Source organism: Mycteria americana, chromosome 4 (assembly GCF_035582795.1).
Source record: "Mycteria americana isolate JAX WOST 10 ecotype Jacksonville Zoo and Gardens chromosome 4, USCA_MyAme_1.0, whole genome shotgun sequence".
In the NCBI taxonomy this organism is placed as follows: Eukaryota; Metazoa; Chordata; class Aves; order Ciconiiformes; family Ciconiidae; genus Mycteria; species Mycteria americana.
This window is the reverse complement of record NC_134368.1, coordinates 76,419,776-76,440,473: the sequence shown is the minus strand read 5'-3', so window position 1 is coordinate 76,440,473 and position 20,698 is coordinate 76,419,776. Positions and strand designations below refer to the sequence as shown.

The window sequence follows — 20,698 nt, the reverse complement described above, 5'->3', positions numbered from 1 at the left end:
AACACACGTAATTGAAGGTTTGTGTTAGCAGCTGACGTGATGTGCTAAAATAATCTGTAGTTCATATTCCCTGATGGGCCAATCAAGTGGAGTTAACATCAGCCCAATACTGCTTTTGTACCCAGACGGGACTCAGGTTTTTTTGAAGTCATGTTTAGAGAGTAGACGCATTAGTTCACAGCCCCAAATGGTCCAGGTGGCTTCAGCTGGTTTAGAGGATTTCTAAGAGCCATGGGGAACTCTGTGGTAAAGACATACCCTAAAAACCTGTCTGTGACTGTCTGGGCACCTATTTTCCCATAAAAAATATCCTAACAAGTCCTGTTCATTCATGTTATACCAGCTTTCACACCTCGTATTTGTGGTATGCAAAGACAAGCAACATGTTATTCTCAACCCCATGAAATGATGTGGGCTATAGTATATGGTGGATAGAACCAACCAGAAATGTTTTGACCAAACTGAAAAAATTCTGTTACATCACAAACAGAAATGTAAGCAAAAATATAATGGTTTTATAAACTTCTGACTAACCACAAGACACTTTAATGAAACCATTCCAGCAGTTTTCCTTCTTCATTACCAGAGGAGCTGCTACAGCGAATGGACTTGCAGAGTTCACAGCTGTGGGGAACTCCTGTCATAAAGACTGTCCTGGAGTCAGGGTTTCCTGATATTCCAGTTCTCTGCCTTGAAGCCACAGGAACCCTAGCCCCAGTGATGCAGCAGAGAGCCAGAAAAAACTCTCAACTTCACTTCTAATGGGACTCTCAGGACAGTCAGGCTTTCACCCAAAAAAAGCCAGCAGCACAGGAGCCCAGACTGCCAAACCTTGAGATTCCTGCCCAAGTCCTCATTCCAAATTTCCAGATTCCTAGGTCTCTGTCCCTCTAGCTGACAGAAAACAGGGAGGTGGGACCTTTAAGTTTCAGGAGCCACAGCTGAGGCAGAAGCCTCAGAGCTTGGACTCTCAAGCTTGATTTTGTTGCAAAGTAATTTAAATGAACTATCTGACTACTTCAGGAAGATTTTTCTACTTTCCTTTCTAAATGAAACATACGAAGTTCAAAATCAAAGGCTTTTTTTCAGAATTGAATCTGGAAACGGAACTCTAATTTTGAGCATCTACAGTGGAGAATACACAATTGAGTGTTTCTCGCTGGTTTGTGACATGGAGTGACCCCAACAAGAACACAGGATCATAGAATCATAGAATATCTCAAGTTGGAAGGGACCCATAAGGATCATCGAGCCCAACTCCCTGCTCCTCACAGGACAACCTAAAACTAAGAAATAAAGTAGAATCATTGGCTTCACAACACATCTCACAGTTTAGGGAGAGTGCTCGAAATAACAAGTATAATGTTACAATGGACTCAGTGAAAAGTGTAATGGTGATGAGATATGGAGAGATTCCACCCTCATTTCATCTGACAAGGAAGTGGCTCTAAAAAATTTTTTTTCTCTTAACAAAATAAATGGCAAGACAAAAGTGTGTTTCAGAAGTTCAACTCAAATGCCAGCTAAAACAAAAGCAGAGCCGCTCTCCGAGAGCTGAAGTTCACCTGCTTCACCTAGTGAAGTGTCCCTGATACAGAGGGGTGATCTTCCTGTACTAGTATCTTAAATATCATAATTTCTCAGACACAGACCAAGGTGAATGTTGGTTTGTCTCCTAGCCTGGTCCAACACTGCAGCATTCCTCCTCATGGCATGCCAGGTATTTGCCACCAGCGTGGAAGGATGGAATTTAGCCCTGATATCTCTGCTGAGAAGACACATCTCATTCTGCATGGGCTTAGCTGTAAAAGTGAGGTCACCACATGTGAAGTTCTCCTGTGAATCACAAGAATATATAAAGGTGTGCCATCAGACAACATCTGTTGGGAGTTTAGGAATAATGATGCTACTGTTTGCTTCCATCAAACCTGATGCCATGAGATCGCTTTGCCTAGCTTCTGCTCCTATCTGCAAACTCATATGATAACTATATTTCCCAAAACTGACACTAGCTGCTACACATAACTACACATTTCCTCTTCTGTTCAAACTACTGAGGAATTCACTAGCTTTAAACCTTAAAGCAGGTTTCTTGGTGCAATTAAATTTCCTTGCAAAATATGTATGACTGTTTGAGAACAAACATAAAATAACCCGAGAAATAGTAAGTTCAAGTGCATGCCACAATCAGCCTTACACTCTTTGAAGGGTATTCTGACACATTGACTTCACACGATACAGGTACCATGACGTATCATGATATAGATAGCAATATAGATAATGAAGGTAATGGCATAAATACGCACAGTCTGCTTATCTCCTAGGCAAAACTAGAAGAAATCTAGCTACATTCACACACTGTAGCAGCAATAGCTTCCTTTTTCAAAACTTTCTAACCCTTTCACACATAACTGCATTGTAATCCAAAGATTCTCATCTACATCCTGCATACTCTGAACAAATTACAGAATTTATTCAGCTCACTTACAGCATTACCATGTTTAATCATTTCTAGTACTGAGCTTCATATGACAGAATCCAGGTTGCCTTAAAAAACTCATGTGTTTATTAACCATATTTCCTATGTATATGTTTTTACTTCATAAGTATTCCCTTATCTCTGTTTATCAGAGGTTGGAAGTCACCTGAAGTTGACACTCTGAACTGGCATATACTAATACTGACCTTAACTTTGCATTATTAAAAAGGTTTATAAATAAAATCCTGTGTCAACCAGCTTGAAAAGAATACTTTGTTAAAAAAGCCATCACGTACTTTTAAAGTGTGGAAAGGAACATAAGATTAAATCAGGTCTTCTTGCACAAAACCCCAAGAATCAGCAATTTCTATTCATATTGTTTTAAAGAACATTCAACCTTCTTCAAGTCTTGCTTATACATCTTTATATCACTGTATCACTACAGAGCTTGAAGTTTTGAGCACTTCATATTATACAAGGTCAACAGTACATTCCACAGAATTTCTGGGAAATGTCTCCATCATAGATCTGTGTAAAATTTCTCTGTAGAAACTGACCTTCACAAACTGTCAGCTCTTTCTTAGTTTGGCAACTTGATCTAAATCCCATTTCGGGAAATCATTCTCTATTTAATTAATACACCTCAAACTCACCTCCTCTGAGAACTGGTACAGGTATACATAGAAACGGATATTTATGCAGGCAGCACTTGAAGGAGGAAGAAAGGTTATTTACTAATAGCTGTATTACTTTGATCATATAGATTTATATTCCTCACTTCCTCTCTCATTCAGCGAGACAGGAACTGCAAGGATCGGGCCACAACTGCTCAACAGAAATTTTCACTGAACATTTGTTTTTTCAAGAGCGTATCTGCCCCACAGTCACTTCTTTCCACTGAGTTCCAGTTTTCCACTCCAGTAAGGGAGATGCAGGGTAGAAATATGCAATCTACTTGAAAACTATGAGCACCTGCCTACACAGGGAAAGAGACATACAGACCTCCAGCTGTGTCCTTTTGCCACTACAGTTCTGCCAGTGTAACCCTCTGTAAGGCGTTTGCTTGGGAATAAAAATTACTTTATTCTGATACCGTTATTCTGCTTTATACCGGAACCACTTTTCTTTCAGAATAACGTATGGAATAATCCAGAGTAATAAAAATGGCATAGCTGTTGTAGTATAACTACATTGCTACAGTTCTGCCAGTCAGGTTGCTCATGGAACGAGTTCACATATTGCAAAGCAGTACTTTTTTCTAAAACTACAAAGCAAGGATGCTGCATCACCAGTGCTGTTGATATCCTAAGGGTGCCATCCTTATTTCATTCAACATGACTGCTGGGGCCCATGCTGCACCAGAGGCCTCCCTCATTCATGTTGATGTAGCTCAAGCCTTGGTTGGGAACATTTTCAGACAAATGAGAGTCAGTGGTAAGACAAGTGGTGGTCATGAGTGTAGGAACCATTAGCCTTCAAGACATGCACTTAAAGGGAGAGGAAACAGTCTTTATGTCTACTCAATGATTTATCTGATGTACTATCTGTCCATGCCAAATTCCTACTTAGTTCAGTGCGGACTGTTTAAGGATAAGAGTTCAAATGTAAATCTGAAGAGACTCATTTTCTTTGGTTAAAAAAATAAACGTGGGGAGAACAGTAACAGGCCCTAGAAACAGGCCCATTGCTTTAGAAACAATGCTACTGCACATCACGAACTCCATGCAATACTTCTTTCCCTTTCTCCCTCCTAGGGGGGCTCTTCGGGTGCAAGCCATTTTTTCCTCTATTTCAGGGATCAGCAGCAAGCCCCTTGTAAACAGACCTCGGGGCTCTATTTGTCCAGCTGCCCTTCAGCCCCAGGTCAGTGGCCGTAGCTGCACCTGCACTACAGCCGCTTCCGAGGACTTCCACTCCTTCCTCTCCCCCACGGGAAGAAGCTAACACCTCCTTGCTACGGTCTAGCTCCCTCTTCCCACCTGCGGGGCCCTCTACCACCTCCTCCCCAGGGACCTTGGCCTCTGCCCTGGGCTGGCATTCTCTGGGCCTGCATCTTTCTCCGTCCCAAATTCACTTCACCCCTGTTCACATTGGGTTGGCCGTTCCCTTTCTGGCTTGCTCCTGGTCTCCCAGGTGCTTTCTTGCCACCGAATGCCAGACACTCGGTTCGTCCCGCTCTTCCCACATACAGGTCTCCTGTTCTCAGCACACCAGGAGGACGCTCACCCCTCTACACCCTCCTCCCTCCTCCCATTAGCAGCGGCCGCCATGTCCACTGCCTCAACTACCAACTGGTCGTACTTCGAACTCGGTTAGCACGGTCAGAAGGAAGGTGCGAGCGTCATTGCACTGGCAGACACCAAGGAGTCAGCCCGCTGCACCTCCGCTGGAAGCACCGATGCCGGAGCTCTGCTAAAAAGCCACCGGGAGCCGACTGAAGGCACCTCCCGCCGCTCTCCCCTGTGGCCGTCGATGCCCGCCCCGCGCGTGGCCCCGCGCGTCTGGAACCTTCCCTGGCCTTTGGGGCCTTTGAGTCGCGGGGGCAGCAGGCGGGCACGGCCAAGCAGACCCGGAGCAGCACCTCTGCCCGGCTGGCCAAACGGTGGCTGCGCTGCGCCGCGCCGAGGGGGCTCTTCCGCCGGGCCGCGGGCCGGGCACCTCAGCCGTCAGGGGAGCAGGACCCACCTACAGCGCTCGCCTTCCGCCGGGCACCGACGCGGCTCCACCGGTCCCCGCCGAGCCAGGGCCGGCCGGGAGAGGGAAGGCGCCCGCCCCCTCCGCCGGCCCGCCGGGAGCCCCGGCTCCCGTTTCACCGGGGAGGGGGACGGGGCGGGGGGCAAGACCGAGGCGGCGAGGGGCGCGGCGACCCCCGGGCCGCCGCCGGCAGAGCGCTACAGGGCGGGGCGCCGCCGCGTGCCCCGCGCTTCGCCGCGCTCCGGCGGCTCGCGCCGGGCGCGGCCCCGCGCCGCTCCCGCCCGGCCGCTCGCGCGCGGGCCGGGGGGCGAGGCCGGGCGCGGCGCCGCCGATTCCCGCCGGGCCCCCGCGGCGGCGCGGGCGGCGCGCGCGGCCGGTGCCGCCGGGTGACGTGCAGGGCGCGCGGTGGCAGCACCTCCCCGCGCGCGGCTTAAAAAGAAGAAGAAAAGAGGGAGCGAAACATGAGAGCCCTAGTGAGCCGCAGCCGCCGCCGGCAGCAGCGGAGGGGGCATCGCCCGGCCCGGCCGCCGCCGCCGCCGTCCCACCGCGGGGACACCCTTCCTATGGGACGACAAGTGAAGGGCTGCCGCCGCCCGCTGCCCGGCCCGCCCCGAGCCTCGGCGCCTCGGCGCGGCAGCGGCAGCTGCTAAACCTGTGCCACTTGCACAACTTCGCCGGCCCCGAGCATCCTCCCGCCGCGCCGCCGAGCCGGGGCTCGGGGGGCTCCTTCCCCCGTTCCTGCCTTTTTGGAAGCCTTTTTGGGGGTGACCGAAGTGCTTTTCCTCCGTAGGCGTTTCAGCTGCTACTGTTATTATTCTCCTCCAGACTTTCCCCTTCTGGGGGAGGGAGGTGGTTTCCTGATCCGAAGTGCAAAGAAAAGTCAGTGGGATTCCCCTCCTTCTCCCCCCACCCCCCTTTTTTGGGTGCATTCACACGCTCCCTCAGGCATGATGCTCAAGATGCTGCCGTTTAAGCTGCTGCTGGTGGCCGTGGTTCTGTGCTTCTTCGAGGGGGATGCCAAGTTTGGGGAGAGCGGCGCCCGGAGGAGAAGGTGCCTCAACGGGACCCCGCCGAGGCGGCTGAAGAAGCGCGACCGGCGGGTGCTGTCCCCGGAGGCCCCGGGCGGCGGGGAGGCGATGTGCCGCGGCCTCTACCCCCGCCTGTCCTGCTGCTCCCGCACTGAGGCGCAGGGGCTGCTGCACGCCGAGGCGAAGGTAGGCACCACCTAAGGCTGCTTTGGGGGTTGGGGGAGGTTTTGGGCTTTGCTTTTTTTTTTTTTTTTTTTTTGCGTGGAGCCCGCGCACCAGCCGCTAACCTGCTGCGTTCCCCTGCGGGGGGATGCAGCGGCGGGGGGCGAGCGTTTCTGCCTGGGAGGTGAGGGCGAAGCCGAAACATGACACTGGTGCTGATTTATTTCCTCGGGAGTCGCGGGGAGCCCGGCTGCAGATCCGCTGCCCTGGAGGGGACGGGCGCTCCGCGGGGAGAGCGCTGTGCTGGCCGACGGGTGTGCGTGGAAGTTACTTTTTGTCCCCAGCGCCAGAGCTTCTGGCCGTGGCTGCGGCCCCGGCCCCCGGCCCCGGCCCCGGCCTCCTCCCGGGGCGCCGCGGTGGCCCGGTGCAGCGGGGCCGGGCCGCCCGCAGGTACCGCTGCCCGGGCGCGGCTCCGGGGAAAGGTGGAGGAGCTGGACGGGCTTTGGCTGCCGTGCGGGCACTGGCAGCAGTGGGGCTGCACACTCACTTGGCGGTGGTTTCCGGTTTATTTTTCTGGGGTGAAAAATCTTGTCCGGTTTGCTCCACGTGTTTAGTCAGGAAGGTTTTTGGATAGTCGATGGTGCCGGTGTACCAAGGCTCTGTGATCTCCAGCCTCCTCGGGGCCCACGTATTACTCACGATTACGTGTATCGGCTGCGAAAGACCCCCGAAGTTTCTGCCTTAGGACCCTGGTCTAACAGTTCTCGCTCATGACCGGCTCCTCACACAAGGTGCCGTCTTCCTTTTGACATTACCTGGCAGCCTCTCTGCCCAATTTCAAGCTGCGGTCAAGTGCAGGGAAGCACCTCCTCTGCTCACCGATTTCTTGAAATTGTCAGTTCTCTGCGTCCTTTAGCAAGTTAAATTCTGCTTATCAGCCTGTTGCTTAGCTTTTCAAACGCGTTGGTACCTAAGCCTGCAGGACCGTGTTGGATAAGCTCTGCTGTGATGACCAGTGCTGCATCTGGGGTACGCACAGGGAGGGAAGTTGCTGAATAATGTCATTAAGAATCCCTGCACGTGAAATAAACAATCAGGTGTCTTTTTATTTTTTCTTTTCTGTTTTGTTTTTTTTTTTTTTCATCCTGGTTTAGGTTTAATTAAGAATTCCTCAGTTACAACTCTGTAGTTGTCAAGGTCTGAGAGACTCTTGGAAAACTTGTGTTTCAGTCTTGCTGGCCCAAGCATAATAAAAAAAAAATGCCCAGCCTGAATCGAATTTTTATGCTCAGTTCACGGTAGATTTCACTCCATTCTCATGTAAACAGCTTCTACGAATCAACATATGTGTCTGGGTGGTATCTCTCACTTTGTTTTGTAACAAAAAGCCATATTGCATCATTTAATTTGCTCAAGTCATGCAAATAGGAAAAAATCAATAGGACAAAAAGGGGTCGACTTATCCTCCTCCCCACTAAACTGCTGCCCACACACAGAGTCCTGTTGCTTATGGCAAAAGAATAACAACAACACCATTGTGTTTGTTAGTTGGTTCACTAATGGGTGAAACTGGAGAACATCATTCTCCTTCAGTCCCCAGCTCTGTCCAAATGTTCATGCCTTTTGAGGGAGCATTTGTCCTACCCCCTCTATTCCCAGATGAGTGAGAACTGTCTTACTGCAGGTTTTCAGCTGCAGATCTCTCTTTATTCATACCATATGCAGCAGCAGTTTGAGATTCAAGGCAGATATATTTCTTCATGTTGTCTAGAGACAGTGTCATTAAGCTCCTGTGTGATAATTGAATTAAACTATAAACTAACCACACACAGATAACCTGAAAGATCTAGCTGGAAAAAAAGAAGGGGAAAAAAAAAAAAAAAAGGACTGGAAAATATGTCCTTAATTCACCCTGTTTGCAATGTCTTGGTGGCATATATGCTACCGAGATTATTCAATGCTTGGAGACCCTTGTAGTAATTGGTTTAACGCAGTAAATTGGAAGTTGAATTTTGGTTAGTTTTCAACCTCCAGGCAGCTGAAGGGTTTATTCTCTTCTTACTATTCCTTGAAAATATATTTTAATTCCCTTTGGGTTATTTTTTTACTAACGGTACTAAAAACCTGATATAAATGTGAGGAATTGACCATATATGCCACAGTAGCTATTTCTGAGCTGTTGAACCTGGGTTTTTTTTAAATATAAATCACACTTTTTAAGGAATATTATTTTACAGCATTTTAAAATCAGACTGCTTTTCACCAAAGATTCACATTTATGAGACTCGCAAATCTACTTTATCGTATCCATATATGTTTAGAAAAAATGTCAAAATATATGTCATTTACACTTGACAGAATGAGGCGGTCATTCCATAAAAGACATGGCAAACTATTATGGAATACATTTGAACGGAACTTTTCTAAAAGCACTGTGTTCTACTACAGCTCCAAACCCAGCTCTTTTAAACTCCATCATATAGCTACACGATGGAGTGGCTATGACATTAACAGAAATCTGAACGCTAGCTTCTTTAAAAAAAAAAAAAAGAATCGAGCATGCTCAGTAGACATTTTCATAAGAGCTTCTTGGTTAAGATGCTGGATCTTTGAGAATTTTTGACCAAATATTGATCTGTGTTTATAATGAAAACACTACCATTGCCTGCGGTTTTGGGAACAAAAATGGAGCTACCATATTGAGCAGATACAACATTGCACTGGCTCAAGTAAGATTTTTGCATCCTGTTGTTGACATTTAACTCTTTGTCTTCTAGTTTTCTGCAATATCTCCTTGTTTATGAAGGGCTACTACATCCCAGTCAAACATTGTAATATCAGTTTTTCTAAAAGTTTGCTTACAGCCCAACAGGCAAATAAGTCCTCTCTACCTTGGATGGTTTCACAGCCAAGGCTGTCAAGGAATGGGTGAAAAGTAATTGTTTTCAAGTGTGCCCTTTTACAATCATTTGTTTGCTCTGGCTCTTTCACGAACAAAGGCTATTGTTGAACACATCCAACTAAACAAATAACTCATCTTGGGGTCCCTTTAACAGCTGCCTTAGTACAATGATCTATTTACATATTACCCTAAAATTGAAACCGAACTCTTTAATGACATAATCCAGCACTATAATAAAGAAGAAGCATATGTTCAACCCAACAGCTGAACAATCTCGTAAGCATATGATTTTTAGACATAAATGCTTGTATATCAAATACGGCTTAATGCAATGACTTATTTCACTGGGGTTTTTTTCTGTTAACATCCAAATTATACTGCCTTTCTCCAACTAGATATGACAGAGTACATAAAGCAGATGACAATATTCAACGTAAAGAATTTCTGTCTATTGTGTCGTCTTCTGTTTCTTCTTCTTTGCACTATTCTTTTTGTTGATAAACCAATTTAGTATGCTATGCTTTCCTGCGCATTCCAGGATTTATCTTACCTTTAGTCTACCCGTTTTACTTTCATGTGGCCAGAGATTAAAGGATGATCTTACAGATGTTGTAAATTAGTCAGCAGCAGGCATAATCATTATTAGGCATGTTGCAATAAATGTTTGCAAGTTTTACATATTTTCCAGAGCACAGTTAGTTTAAACCACTGCAGTTTGATGGTTTCACATACGACTTTAAAAATTGAAGCAGGAAATTGGTTTACATTTCTTCAAAAGACCAAAGCCATTGTCAACTTTAAGGTCATTTTCAAAGTAGAGATCCAACAGAAAAAGCTTCAAATAAGTATTTCAGCTTTCGCTTAAAACTGGTTTAATATACTCCAGGATAAATACATTATTGATTTACTGAAATTCAGAATGGAACGGTTGTCCTGTCTCCCAGGCGGGACAGAGTTATACATCAGACCTCACACAGAGCACATGTTACTACCCTATTTTGCTTGAGCATTCTAAAAGTTAAATAACATTGTACTTGATTTTCAGATAATTGATTGACTCTCATTCCTTAATCTTCCGATTAGCTATTATATGACCAAGATTCATTCCAGAAATGACATGAGGGGGTGAATTCCTGTGGTTAATTCCTGGATAGCAGCTGCTCAGGGGGATTAGGATCCTTTTGTCTTAACTTTGAGGACTGAAATGTTGGCAAGCATTACTTCTCCTGTATCACCAGGCAATGTCAATTACGTTTTCCACAAGAAACAGTAAATTAGCTTTGCTATCCTGTAATTTTTTTTTCCCCCCTGTTCACAATGCATTCTGGAGTCTTCCAGAAGTACAGTTTTCTATCTGCATCACTGTGGAGTTAATTCAATAAGTACATTGAATATTTACCTAGTAATACCTCATGTTTACTTGTACTTCTAAACACACCATCATACTGCTACCACAAGAAAGCCTACTGCCTGAGATCAACTCCCTGATGAAAACATCTGAGACTTTTGCAAAGCAGGTGATACTACTGAATATAGGCAAGTACTTTGAAGAGTCTGTAGTCATGGTGCACTTTCCTTTGGTGGAAACACCAAAATAGGTCATTTCATCCTTACTTTAGGAGAGCTCCCAGCTTCTTGGTGACATAATGTTCTTAAAAAGTAGCATTTATGGCTAGTGCTTTTGATCATCCCCTATTGGCTTCAGACTTTGTTCTATTTGGCAGACAATGACTTGACTGAATTATACAGGCCACTTCCCATCAGAACCACAGCAGCACAAAGTACCAACGTCAGGATGCCATCATCCGTTAAGAAAGTCCAGCTAATGCAGAAGATTGCCTCAGCAGTGTGCATTACTGCAAGCATATAATAGTTATATGCTATTATATGAGAATATAATAGTCTGTTCTCTGCTACCTGGATTGCAATCCTAGGCAGTATTAAGTCGAGTTCAAAGTTTTAGTTGTTATGTATTTCGGTTATAGTTTATTGTAGTTATCACTATATTTTAAGTTCTTGTCTTCAAGGCATTTTTCCCCGGATCTACCATATCTAGAACAACATCTGAAACTCAAGAAAGAAGACTAAGGTTAACAGTTCTGCTGCTATGGCCCAAATGAACAATCTAGCAAAAAGAATCTAAACTTTTTCAGGAGAGAAGGGGCTGGGGCTGCGGAAAGAATTCCCCAAAGAATTCAGGGCCAATGCAAACCTTTTGCCATACATGCAACATGCAATTAATTTATTACTGTCTTCAACGTTTTTTAAAAAAAAAAAAGACAAACCCTTTCCAAAAGAAGATGTGAGAGAATTATATTCCCAAGAAGTGTCTGAAGAGAGATAATAAACCATACATGGCAGATGTTAGTCACATTACTTAATTGCAGGTGCTATGAAGCCAAGGATAGTCTGAGAACAGATAGTCTAAAGAACAGAATATTTAATGCATTTAACAATCCTGGCAAATCTGGAGGAATCGTTTTTGAAGCCCATGGCAGCTCTTCCAGAATAAGGGTAGAAGCCAAATGGTGTTCTTCTAATCAGTGGTCCAACTTACACCACTAAACTTTAGTACACATTTCAGATGGCCTTTTCGGTACGACTAAATTTTCCTGGAAAGAGTTTGTCTTCTAAATTAAGGTTCCTTTAAATAGGATTTTGTGTAACTGTACAGGCCATGTATTGTGTAATATTTTGAATACGTATCTGTTTAAAACAATGGAGAGTGCATTTCTCTCAAGTGTTTGAGGTTTATGTAATTATCATCCCTAAATAAAATGCTGAGTTCAGAACTGTGTTATCAAAGTACTGCATCCTAGAAGAGAGCCAACCTATGAGACGGCATACTCAAACGTATCAAGAGTCTTCATGCATTGAATAACTTACCAAAAGTAATTTAGATAATTCCCTTCAATGTTATGTTGCAAGGGAATGACATTGGAAAGCCCTTCTACAAATCGACTCGGAGATAGGAACTATAGCAAAACTGTGTCAATATTTTCGAATGCGCTATTTACAAATATTTACAAATTCTACAGAATACAAATATTTACCACATTAATATTTCTTAATATAAATGTCTTACAGACTTTGTTTATAACTGTGTTAACAAATAGCAGAAAGAACCTGAGCTTTGTTTTTGGATTGGATCAGATTCAGTCCCTCTCAACTGAGAACACATTTCCCACTACCCACCATTGGGATGAATGATCAAAAAACAATCCATGTGGTTAACAATAGATTAACAAAGTGCACTGCATTCAAAGACTAATAAAGACGACTATGCTGTTTTCCATTATTTTTCATGATTTGATGACATTGTGCTCCTTAGGCTCCTGTGTTTACTTAAACACATCATCAATCGTGGTTTTGTGCTTCTTCAAGTACTATGCATAATATATGCTCTTTTTTCAGGACAAAGTTACACTTTCGATATTGAGACAAACAAGATGTTACAAACAAATTCTATTTTTTCACTTATAAAAAGAAATGTCTGAAAACATATAGCTTTTCCCACCTCCAAGGAGTTTCCATTAGAGAGAGCAAAAAGCAGAGCAGCATTTAAAGCATGAAAAATCCAAGGCACCTGCTGAACTCCACAGCAGTCATTTCAGTAGCCGGACTGCGGTATCATTCAAGATACACCTATTTAACAAATACCTAGATATGGTTTTCCTGATGTGTTTTGATGGTAGAATTTTAATTTTTAGTCTGTAAATACTTGAATAGGTCACCTTACAAGTTCCGTTTTTAAGTATTTCTCATAAAAGAAGTGGGTAGAAGGCCTGCTGCTGTAGCTCCTCCTTATATAAATGATCCCTCTAGTTCAGAGATTGCCTATGTGATTAAGAGATTGCAGGCATGAGTCCATAAAATAACTTGAGTACTATTATACTTATCTGAGAAAGAGAAGCAAGTGCTTAAAATCTCACTGTACTAATGACATATTGCCATTTCATAGTAATAATTTTTGCACTTCCGGAAAGGTAACATGAAACATGATGCATTTATACTAACTGTATTGGTTCGGCTAGCATTATTTATTTCATTAGATCATGCAGGTCTTTTTTGTGTAAGATGGGGAAACAGGTCATGTTTATTTGTCTCTGGTTTGTGGCTTGCAGATACTTTCTGTTACCAACAACACAGAATGTGCGAAGCTACTGGAGGAAATCAAATGTGCACACTGCTCACCTCACGCTCAGAACCTATTCCACTCACCTGAGAAAGGGGAAACACCTGAAAGAGAACTAACTCTTCCCTACCTGTGCAAAGACTATTGTAAAGAATTCTATTATACTTGCAGAGGTCACATACCAGGTAAAACCTATAACAAAATATGGGGCTGAAGGATGTCTGTTTTGAAATGTTGATATTGCCTGAGCGGTTATAGATCCAGCTCTTCACTAGGTAAAATCCCCATTGATATCCAGGGGATTTTGCCCAAGCAAAGACAGAATATCTCAGGGTCTTCACAGCGGATCTTATGTAGTGAGGTAAATATTTTGAGCACTTTCTTGCCACCCTCCTATTAAACTCTCCATGAAACACAGGATTGATTGCTGTCAAAGGCACCTGAAACTATTACCTTTGCTGAAATGTTAGTGTGTTCATTCAGATCATGTAAACAAGCAGTTGGCCATCCAAAAGGCTGTTCTAAATGATAGACAGCTTTAAAATGCAAGAAATAAAGGATGCTGGCTGTTTGCTGTAGAATCTAAAAGCTGATGAGTAAGGTGTTTTTTCTGGTTTTGTTACCCTAGAAACTGATGTTTTTTCCACAGGGTTTAAAGCCCATTGAAATCAAAGGGAGCTATTCGATAGACTTCTGTGATCTTTGAATCACTTCCAACATGCTGTTAACAACCAAATTCTTAACTAACCTAACACTTCCTCACTGTAGTCAGTAGAGTTAGCTGAACATAACCAAAACCAGAATTTGACCTGTGTTGTCTAAGGCAGTCACCAAATGTGTGCTATCACTTGTAACTATATCAACAAAATAACCACAGAAGATGGTTCTTTTAGAAATACTGTCTTAATACACTATTATATTAAATAACATCTTTGGTATTCTCAGTAGTAAATTATTTATATGTTTAAGACTGTCATTTTTAAACTATGCTTTTTTCCCTGTCCAAACACTACTTACAAATAATGCCACACACGAGAAAATAATTAAACTGGTTAAGATTTTTTTTTTACTAGCAACACAGACTGGAAAAAAGTTGATAACGATATGAAAAATGAATTTGTGAATAGTCATTTTTGACATATGAACACAGCTTTGTAATATAAACATATTTGAGTAAAGGGGATAGTTTAAGTGGATGAGATTTGGAGGAGGGTTTTTTAATTGCGTGTGTACAGTGTGTACTTGTTTTGTCTGAAATCCCAAGAGTGCAGGGATTTTTTGCAGCATTCTTTTATTGACTTGAGAAAACATTTTGAATTGACTTACTTTTTCCCTTTACTGTGGTTTAACATGTATCTCAACCCATTCAAATATGAAAATATTATTATTGTCTTTATAAACTAAGAGATGTTTCTAAGGCTTTCTTAAACCAGCTGTTTCTTGCTCTTTATCACATTCCCCAAAGCAAAGCAGAATAGATCACAGTCGCCAAGACTGCCTGCTGAACAGCGATAACAGATTAGATATTCTAAATGTTTGGCCCATATAAGAAGTCAGCACAAAGACTTTTTTTGACATGAGTTTGTAGCTAGTGCAAATGATTAGCATATTCTGCAGAGCAAGTCCCTCATAGTTGTTTTGTGAAATTCTGTGTTTCTGAGGAAACAATTTGTTTAACTGGAAAAAGTGAAAGAGGGAAAAGGGAGAAAGAAGGAGGATATGGAGGGAGGGAGAGAGAATGAGAAAGGGCTGAGCAGCACAGGAGCTATAGCCACAGGAACCTCACTCCTCAGATCAACATATGTGGTGACGAATGACAAATTTATTTTTCTACAAAGTTTGTGTATATGTAAAACTGCTGAAGTGCATCAAGATGTCAAGTGCTTTTTGTGACCACCCAGGTTGCCTTGAAAGATAACCAGATGAAAGCATAACTTTAGCACTGGACAGAGCACTGTGCTTTGCAGGAAAAGAGCTTACATACTTTAGCGTCAGTTAAAATAGGATTTTTCCTACATCAATCAGATGCTAATAATCATTCTAAATACTTGTTCTGAAAGTGGGTTGTACTAACAAAAAGTTGTTGCATACTTAGATCCACCAACAGGGTTAATTTGGAGACTTGACTGGTATATATGGTTGTTGATACCTACACTAGGACTTCCTGAAGGTATTAAGTAAGATTCAGGTCCCTCTTTTTGAGAAGATGGCCTATAGGATTTCAATATAGTTTAATAGTCTTATACATTCTAAAATATAAATAATTAAAATAACAACTTATTTGGGTTTTCTGTTTTACTTGTGAGACCCACATATCCACAATAATACTTATTGCAAAAGAAAGAAAAAAATAGAAAATGTGGAAGCTATGTTTTCAGCTTAGCCTGGAGGATTAAACAAAGAGTTGGAAATTAACAGGCCCCCAAACCCAAGGTCTCTGGCAATGATTCACTGTGCATTTGTTAAAAAGTCAAATAATTACTCTTCCTCCATTAGGGAGTGCTAATTGTTTCTGAACACCAATACAAAGGAGTTTAAGGAAATTGCTGACTACAAAAATAATTTTATGCCTTAAGTCCTGCACAAATGAGAAATATTATTAGCGATTTAAGACAGTAAGCATCTTTTCTGGAATTGAAATTTTAGCAGTACACATCAACCAAGAAGACTGAGAAATTATACATCAGTTTTTTTCTTGAGTTAGTTCCAGAAATTCATTTATTGTTCTGTGTCTTTTTAAAAAGACAAAAACTCTAGCAGCTTAACTCTTTCGAAGACAGCGGTTTGCTCACCAGTTATTAGTGTATCAGAACTTCCATTGACTTCTTTAGGAATATCCCAAGAAGAAGTGGACCTGATTCTTTATTCAAACAGAATAATAACAATAGCTGTTAGGATTGTATGGATATGTTAACACAGCAGGGTGTAACGTTTCACAAAGTCTGTGAGATTAGAACTTCCCTGCTTCATCCCAGGTGACTGTTCGCATTATTTCTCATCTGATCTTTACTGTAAGCCTCAGTTTAAGTGATCACTGATGGAGACACTGGGCTTAAGTGACTTAATGAAATATCTTCAATCAATATGAATTTTAAGTTTTCCAAGATCATAAGAGAAGACTGTCTAATATTTATTATTAATATAGCTAGTAAAGAAAGGCATGGCTGATTCTCCCTTTAGGCATGAGCAGAAACTTGATCCATGCCAGTGGAAGTGACATATTCTAAGGAACAAACCTGTGCCACAGCCACAGTGCGTTCTGCCATCCGAGGACATGGGACAGATTTTGAACTATGTGCTCTCCATTATTTTCATTTGAAGAAATGGCTTCCAGATGATTGTGGGTGAATTCAGATCCAGGCCCAGATCTGAATCCAGGCATTACCAGAACAGATGCTTGATGCGAATTTTTTAACTCCAAACAAGGGCACCCCAGCCCCAAACGCTGGAAATCGAAGAAATTCTGCAACCCACACGACAGTTCCAGAAGTTCTAACATAGTCAACTAATAGTCACAGTCAACATAGTCAACCTGCAGAAAAATAGTAGTGGCTCATAATGTTGCTACCGCTAAGAAGAGCATCAAGGAGATTAACCCTGGCACTACCTGTGTGCAGGTACGTGCAGTGTGTGAGTATGAGAAGAGGGCCACTAGTGACTTTAAAACTGGTAGGAAATGATGTGAGCTACCGCTGAATTTATTACATTTTGAAACAATCAGTCTGGAATCACCTCTTTGATTTAGTTTTCACTGAGAGTTGAGAAGAGAGACGAGAATGTGGGTTTTGTGAACAAATTCACATCTAGCTGTCAAAAGTGCAAATCAGAAAAAAAAGAAAACCAAACCAGGAAAATGCTTCTTTTACACAACACCGAATTGTATGCACAAGGTCACAGCAGGAATAAAGCAGGTGAGCCTGATTTCCAGATGCTCTCTAAGCCAGTGTAGGTCTACTCAGATGAGTGGATGATATTCAATACTGTGTGCAGTGCAAACAAGGAAGGGAGTGAATAGGAACTTGACTTGCTGTAAAGACCGGGACAAATGCTACCGTGGCATTTCAGTTGTATATCAAAGAGAACAGGCAGGGGGATGGGTGAGCAGGGAATCCAGCGAAGTGGAATTTGGTGAAGGTAGGATAGGAAGGAAGATACAGTGTGAGGAATAACTGACCGCAAAGACGAGTGGAGAGAGGCGGTGAGGATCAGCTGAGAGCAGAAGTTTTCCTTTGAAAAGGCTTGAAACCATGCAACTTATTCCCACAGTTTTTTATAAAGGCGAACACAGAAAGCCTTCACTGTAACTGCCTTAACTGAAAAGTCTGTAGTTTGATTCTTGTTTGCAAGACAGAAAGTTTTAAAAGCATAGAAATGCAAGCCTGTGCAAAATCTGACATGTACAATGCTTAAACATTATGTTTAGTCTTCCTTTATGATTTCAGTTTTCTTTGTTAACACAGGCACTGCTCTGTCAACACATACACAGCTGGTAGGAAATTTGTCATGATATGTATGAGTCTTTTAAAATAAAGTTATTACTTATTAGTACAGAAATTCACACAGGACCAAATGTTGCAGTCCTTATTAGGCATAGGCATAGTTCTCATAGAGGACAGTGACAGAGCTGTATCTGAATAAACTCAGACTGAGCAAAATGATCTTTTTATTTTCTCCAAACAATTCTAGGGCTTAGGGGCACTTGTCAGGGATCATTCTTCTGGACACCGTACAAACACTGAACAAAATGGCAAACTACACTAAAGACCTTACAATCTAAGCACGATAAAGAAAACATTAAATAGCTACAAGCAGATAGGAGAGTAGAAGCAAATGTTTTTCTAAGTCTCTTTAGTGAAGTTGTTAGTATGTTGAATCTAGCATATATAACACAAGCAGATTCCTTTTTGTAAATTACTGTGTTTTTTATAGAACAAAATTCCATCCCTAATACACAGGTGAAACTATTTACAGAGGTTACATTCCTTCCAGTAACACAACATTTTAGCAATTTACTGATTTTCATCGTTTAATTCAAACCCCATTTTTTACGAGCATTTCTAAGGAAAATGGAACATAAGCCTTCTCCTTTGTTGGAACCTGCTGATGGGTTTGCTAAAGAGCAAAAGGCAACTGCAGTGCAACATGTACTTAAGTGTATGATAAAATATTTCATAAGGAAACGGGATTAGTCTTACATATAAGAAAAGGCATTGCATAAAGCATAGTCAAGTGAGTGTGCATCTGATTGTTACTTGAAATGAACATGTACCAAGTAAACAATATGCTCATAATATGCTCTCATTTTTTCTGACTAAAGATAACATCCAAGCCAAGAGTAGTTTATCTTTAGTAAATAGTAGATGGTATACTTGGAAAATTCTAGAAATTCTTAGAAATTGTACACCTCTAATTTGCTATTGCATTTTCTTGAATGACCCACTGTGCCTAGAGAAATAAATTATTAAAGACAAAACTGTGTATTCTTAAGTCAAATAATTCAACAGCAAGATTTTAGATTACCTTTGATTTTGGCATTATATCTACAAGCCTTGGAATACTACTCTGTGATTATATCAGAGTTCCTCTTCAGTTGTTCCACTTGAAATCATATCTCCCATTTTCTCCAAATAACTACTATAAATTAAAAACAGCTCCTCAGAGATGATATTTACTGAAGCTCCAAATCATGGTAATTAAAGTTTTACACCACAACACACTACCATGTGTTTCCAGATATTATTTTATAGAAACCAAAGGCAGGCTTTGTCATGTTATTTTTCCAATATTTTTAAAGGAAGATGCATATGAAAAGAAGTATAGTTGGGTGGGAAAGGCTTTCCACTCCACAAAAATTCTGGGATCTAAAAAATTTTCCTATTCCACATAAGGAAGAAATTGAACTCTTTCGAAATTTTCCATGAAGAAAGCCACAGAAAGACCACCCCAGGATAGCTAATAAAGTCGTTGTTAGGACATTTACTTGGGAAATGGGAGACTTAGGGTCAAACTCTTGCCTGACAGATGAGGGGCATTGACCTGAATATTCCTCTTCCTAATGAAACACCCTAATTACAAGACATTGGAGTCTAGTGATATGAGGCTTGCTGTCGGTTTCTCTCTTTTTCATTTAGACCAGAAGTTTGAGTTTGGACCAGAAACATCATGTTAACTAAAATTTTGTCAAAACTGATAATGTTTCTGAAAAAGCTTTGCTTTTAAGAAATTGGCATTTTCCAATGAAACACAGCTGTCCCTGATCAGCTCTTATTGTACATTGTAAGCCAGAGGTTTTATGGCCAAGATCTATGGATTACTGCATTATTCACAAGTGGTAAAGCCATGCATAAATTAGGCCTCTAATTCCAATTAAGTGCTAATTCTGTGTATCGTATAAGTTATGTCCTGGACCATAGTACATCCTAACACAGTATGCCAATAATGCAAAAAGGAATGAAGGTAACTTAAGACATATTATCTTAACAACGTTTTAGTAAAATAGTACATGTATAACTAGCCAAATTCTATCGTCTTAGATTTAAGACCAATGATTAAAAACTGGATAGAAATAACTAGAAGTAGGTTTGTGGACAGAAATAGATATTTTTGCTGTCATTAAACATAGTATAATATCAGTAGTGGCAGGGGTTTTCTTCAAAGGCTCTCATTTTACCAATTTGTTTCCCTGGGTCTTTGAACTCCTTCCCATTTTAACCTAAAACCTAAAGACCACCTTTCATCCAAGCCAGCTTAAAGCCAGTTCCAATGCAGCATGAGACATATCCCCCTTTTCAGGGGATAGGGCCTGAGGAAGTAGACCTTGTGATGGGACACTATGTTCACCCAGTCTAATGCCAGGAGTCAACCAGAGCCCAACTGCATGTCAACACAGTGCAGTTTTCAGCAGTACTTCTCATCTTTTGAGACAACTAATTACTCACCTCTCCAACTGATGTCCTTTGCTGCCAGCATTCCACAAAGTCTTTACTGCATGTCTTTTACCGAAGTCTTCACTGAAATTTTTACTACAAGAAGCCACTTAAAAAAAAAAGTTAAATGAAAGCTGCTCAAGCTATTTTATAGCAGATACTACACTTGATTAATAGGGTTAAAATCAGGGAAAAGTGTATCACAGCCTCAACTCTGAACTTTGTCTCTTGATTTTTTAATGAGTGAACCGTAGTGTCATTTTGAATGAATCGGTATTTTTATTTAAGCACACTGAAAATAAGGTTTAATACAAATACAGATGAATAAACTATAAAAGGTAATACTCAGTTTGTATTTATTCAGAGCAGGCC

At 41.8% G+C, this 20,698-nt stretch overlaps 1 protein-coding gene across 1 annotated transcript in view; it reads left to right on the top strand.

Moving 5' to 3' along the window:
- Positions 1 to 6,120: 6,120 nt before the first annotated feature.
- The window catches only part of HHIP (hedgehog interacting protein), a 73,970-nt gene continuing 59,392 nt past the window's right edge, over positions 6,121 to 20,698 (top strand). The window contains exons 1-2 of the mRNA XM_075500961.1: positions 6,121 to 6,387; positions 13,390 to 13,585. Of these exons, the coding sequence (XP_075357076.1) occupies positions 6,121 to 6,387; positions 13,390 to 13,585 (463 nt within the window). The remainder of the gene's footprint in view (positions 6,388 to 13,389; positions 13,586 to 20,698) is intronic.